General features: G+C 49.5%; 1 protein-coding gene across 1 annotated transcript; it reads left to right on the top strand.

The window, feature by feature from the left end:
• Positions 1-3,864: 3,864 nt before the first annotated feature.
• Arl11 (ADP ribosylation factor like GTPase 11) lies at positions 3,865-4,560 on the top strand. The gene has a single exon (XM_059274381.1). The coding sequence runs from the start codon at positions 3,956-3,958 to the stop codon at positions 4,484-4,486; it is 531 nt and encodes a 176-aa protein (XP_059130364.1). The 5' UTR covers positions 3,865-3,955; the 3' UTR covers positions 4,487-4,560.
• Positions 4,561-5,206: the final 646 nt, after the last annotated feature.

Genomic DNA, 5,206 nt, shown 5'->3' with positions numbered 1-5,206 from the left:
TGGTCAGTCCTGGAACGCATGAACAGCCAGATCTATGCCCTCCTTGGGAGGCTGCAGAGGACAGTAGAGCAGCCATGTCCCGTGAGATCAGCCATCTAGGAAACCTGCAAGACGACACTCACAAATACATGTTTATAAGCATGTAAAGGGGCCTTTGAGATGGTTCAACCGGTAAAGGAGCTTGCCTCCAAGTCTGATGACTTGAATTCAATCACCAGAGCCCACATGCTCCCTATAAATAAATACTTAATTTTTAAAAAGTATGTGAAAATATATACATAGGCATTAATACATTCTTTAAAGGTAAGGAAATGTTCTTTGCATTTTCTGTCTACTGTGCCCTATGGCTGATTTAGACCTTTCTATATTCATACATCAATATTCTCTATTTTTGAAACAAGGTCTCTAGCCCCGGTAACCCAGCCCATCCTCATTACATAGTCAAGGGTGTGCTTGAACTTCTGATTTTCCTGCCTCCACTTCCCAAATACTGGGTAGTGATTTGTTACCATGCAGGTTGTGAACCTCACTTTTTCATGAAAATTGCATTATCTGATTTCTCTGCCACCATGCTCACACTGTCACCCACGTCCCCACCTGGTCCACAGGATACAGATAGAAAGAAGCATGTTGCACACAGGAATAAGTCCATGTCCTGTCTTGAAGAAACAGCCCACTCACTCAGTACAGTCACCTCAGAGGACTTCTGATTCGGCCTCCTCCTGCCCCCTACCTCTTCAGACCCTGACTCATGGGTGTCTTCCTCTAACTATGCTCCTCTCTACAGTTGGGCCCTAAAACAAAGGAAGCCCCTCATTTTTATGTAACCTATTTTACAATGGCCATTTTGAAGATCTAGGAATGGAAATTGTAAATAACAGTGTATTGCCAAATCCCTTTCCTTGGGAGAGACAAAAATTACATGAACCCACCCCCTCAGGTCCCAGTGATAAACCACAGTGCAATTCCTCCAGAGTTCACTGGGAACCAACGAGTGTATCAGGCCAATGGGGGAGGCTTCCAGGCGACCTTAACCACCTACTCTAGAAGGTCTGCACCCAGGAGGGATGGTGGCTTCTCCATGGCTGTGTAGATAAAGTCTCTTCCCTTCATCTTCCCCCACCTGCATCCTGTAGTCCCTCCCCCAAGACCCAAGGTCACATGCAACTAGGGAAGAATTATAGCTAGTTAGGGTGGCTGTACCCTCCCTGCCCACTCCTCCAGTGATGAAAGGTAAACAGCCAACAGGTCCAACTGTGATGAGCTTTTGGCCCAGGCTCAGCCCGACTCTTGTTCTACACAGGACTACCCACCAGCATGATCTTGAAATAAAATCAACAAAGGCCTAAAGAAAAGAAAAGCAACATGATGAAATGGCAGACAAGCCTACATATAAAGTGCTCAGGCATGAGCACATGGAACCTACATGCAGGCAATAGCGTCTGACAATGGTGGACCACAGAGAGGTGGAGGTCTGTGAGAGGCAAAGCATCCGCTGCAGTACCACCGTCACCAACGGCTAATGTTGCTTTTCCGTAGTTCTGGTTCTCAGGAGACTAGATCAAGAGCAATTGCTATAGAGAGAGACCACCACAGTCCTTCCTCCCATAGATCCACTACATTAAAAGTTATTTAGATTTACCTTGACATATATGTGTGTATTTGAATATGTGTGTGTGTGTGTGTGTGTGTGTGTGTGTATCTATATGCACACATACTTTTGGAGGGTTTTTTGTTTAGAATCACACTCTACGTTTTAACAGGCTTCTGTCTGATTAACCAGAGGCACTCTCTGAAGTCTAATGCTGTTTATTTGGGACAACAGAACCCACCAATGTGGGTCCATGTACCCAGGGAAACTGTGTGTGTTCATTCAAGGACCGTTGGGGCAAACGAAAGGTTTTGAAGGACAAGCTGAGGAGGAAGGAGATGGAGAGATGGCTCAGTTAATAAAGCGCTTGCCACACACCTTGAGGACCTGAGAACAGCACCCATATAGACACAGTGACATTCACCTGTCACTCCAACACTGGGGGCCAGAGACAAGAAGACCCCTGGAGCTTGCTGGCCAGCCAGTCTAGCCAAGTCAGTGAGCTCCACAGTGGGTGTCTTAGGGAAAGGTTGAGGTCCAGGTATACAGAGAGGCACAAGGGCCTTGGGGGTCAGTGAGAGACCCTGTCTCAAAGAGCAAGGTGGTGAGTAACTGAAGAGGAAGCCTGACAGTGACCTGTGGCCGCCACATGGATGCATACGTTCGTGCATGTGGTTACACCCGCACAAACATGCTCAAATGCCACATACACGTACACACACACACACATACACACGCACACGCACCCAGTAAGAGGATTGCATAATTATTTTGAAACCATCTTAGGCTACAAAGAAAAATAAAAAAGGTAGTGCTATTCCAAGATTAAATAGTTGTTGGGCAGACACCTTTGTATACCCAGTGTGTGCATGTGAGCGTGTGTGTAAGTTGTGGTTCTAGTAGAGTATTTTATGAATACCCTTATCAGTCATGCATGCACGGGATCCCCTCCTTTGTTTACTTATTTATTATTAATTAATTCAACATTTCTTCCTCCTTTTTTGTTAGGGCTTGACAAGGGAGTCCGTTTTGATTCCTACAAGCTTCACAGTACGGCAAATCAAAGCCTCTCCAGGCACCAAACCGCCTGTGTTTCAGAATTCCCAGGGAGGAATTCCCAGGGAGGAATTCCCAGGGAGGTCACAGCAAACAAGGAAAGGGCAACAGAAAGCAGCTAAAGGTGGCACTCCTTTGTGCTTGTGCAGTCCCCCGAGACCCCGGAGACTCGGCTGCTGTAAATGGGACTTGGTGCTGGGCTGCCCACAGACCCCGGGGACTCAGCTGCTGTAAATGGGACTTGGTGCTGGGCTGCCCACAGACCCCGGGGACTCAGCTGCTGTAAATGGGACTTGGTGCTGGGCTGCCCACAGACCCCAGGGACTCAGCTGCTGTAAACGAGACTTGGTGCTGGGCTGGGCTCCTCCGACAACTGGAGAGCTGAGATGTCTCCGAGGCACATCCCCAATCTAGGAGGCTGTCTGCCCTAGCCCCTTGAGAGGAAGTACACAGAGGACAAGTTGCAACAGCCACTGTACTTCCTTCAGGCCTCACTCTTGGGACGTGGCGACCAGCAGAAAGCAGCTTGGTGGTGGAGGAGTGCCTTAGTGGAGGGACGCCAGCCCTGGTCCAGGCACACCACAGAGGTAACCTCAATGCTTGTGGGAGTGAATAAGGCTCCTGGGGGCACACTCCCAGGAGTGCTGTGTTCCTGCTCTTACCTCCCCCCAGTTTTTCCTAAGTTGTAGTCAATTCATAGGCCTTAAAGATCAGGGTTTCATAAAAACCGTGTGGGGTGTTCTAGAGGCCTTTTTAGATGGTGTAGAACACTTCTTGGCTCCGACTCAAATGTGCCTGAGTCTGCAGTGGTTGTCAATAGATATTGGAGAGGCCAGTGTGCTGTTCCTGGGAGGAGTTCCAAGAAGTTAGCACTCGGTGACCTGGCTTCTCTGCTCAGTCTGGAATGCAGTGTGCTGCCACTTCTGGGTTAGGGAGGAAAACAGAAGGGTTCGAGGCCACAGACTGTGCTGAACTGAGAAACCCTTTCTGCCGCCTCGACTGAACGGGGTCTGACTGAAGCCTCATCTTGCCTCTGCTTTCACTGCCTAGAAAGGACACCCGAGTTCTGTATCTTCAGGCAGTTCTTCGGCAGCCCCAGAGACGGGTCAGCTGCTGGTGACTCACACTTCCTCACTTCCTGGACCTTTCAAAGGTCCAGCCTGGGTCTGAAACCCTTCCCTGAAATGACTTATTTTGTTCTAGGGTAGACGCTCAGTGTGTCTGCACCGGCTTGCATTTCTCCATTAAAAAAAGAACAGCTGATGTGCACCCCCAGCCTTCCTGCGGTTGGATTTATCAGCAACCGCCATGGGCTCTGTGAATTCCAGAGGTCACAAGGGAGAAGCCCAGGTGGTAATGATGGGCCTCGACTCTGCTGGCAAGACCACGATCCTGTACAAATTGAAAGGGAATCCACTGGTGGAGACATTACCCACGGTTGGTTTCAATGTAGAGCCTCTTGAAGCTCCCGGACATGTGTCACTGATTCTCTGGGACATTGGGGGACAGAGCCAGCTCAGGGCCACCTGGAAGGACTACCTGGAAGGCACTAGCATCCTTGTGTATGTGCTGGATAGCACAGATGAAGCCCGCTTGCCTGAGGCGGTGGCTGAGCTGGAGGAAGTCCTGGAAGACCCCAACATGGCCGGTGTCCCTTTCTTGGTACTGGCCAACAAGCAGGAGGCTCCCGATGCTCTTCCACTGCTTGAAATCAGAAACAGGCTGGGTCTGGAAAGGTTCCAAGACCGTTGCTGGGAGCTCCGGGCTTGCAGTGCTCTCACAGGCCAAGGGCTACAGGAAGCCCTGCAGAGCCTGCTGTGCTTGCTGAGATCCTGCTGAAATGCAGTAACCTGTGACTCCTCAAGGCTGGAGCAGGACAGAAGCTGAACAGGCAGAACAGCTTATCCTTGCTTCTATGATCAGGAAGGGTGTGGGGCGTTTACCCAACCACCCCCACAGTTCCCCAGAGTTTTCTTGAGTGCGAGCAGCAGGAAATATTAGATAGAAGGATTTATTGCGGAGAATATCGCGGAGATAAACAGATAGAAAATAAAGGATAGCCTCGAGAGGGCCTGGAACCTATTCCAACGGGCCCCGACTGCCTCTGCCCCAGGGTTTTTATAGAGACGCCAAGGGGTGGAGCAAAAGACCTCCTCCCCCAGCACAGCCAAGTGCAGACCATCTCAGACACCTGCACTCAGGCCCGTGGTCTAATCATCCTCTATGAGGACCTGCTGGGTAAAGCCACGAGGAACCCGAGAACGGGCTCCCACAGAAGGGCCAGCTGATTCTTGAGAAACTGCAGCTCAGTTTACCACACAAGAAATCCTTTTATTCTTGGACAGGATATTTTCTTCTCAGGACGTGTTCTTGGTGGCACTTGTGATGAAAACCAACTGTTTTTTTTTTAAAAAAAAAATAATAATAGCCGGGGGGGAATATAAAAATCCTCAAAACACCTCATGTGATAGCTCAGGACCAAGTGTGAATGCAGCGAAGTTGGCGACAATAACTGAGAACCAAGTTCACGAACGAGAGGAAGTCTCAAAACAGCATCTG

This window comes from Peromyscus eremicus, chromosome 9, assembly GCF_949786415.1.
Source record: "Peromyscus eremicus chromosome 9, PerEre_H2_v1, whole genome shotgun sequence".
In the NCBI taxonomy this organism is placed as follows: Eukaryota; Metazoa; Chordata; class Mammalia; order Rodentia; family Cricetidae; genus Peromyscus; species Peromyscus eremicus.
Note: the sequence above shows the minus strand (reverse complement) of the source record. Positions and strands in the feature narration are given on the sequence as shown.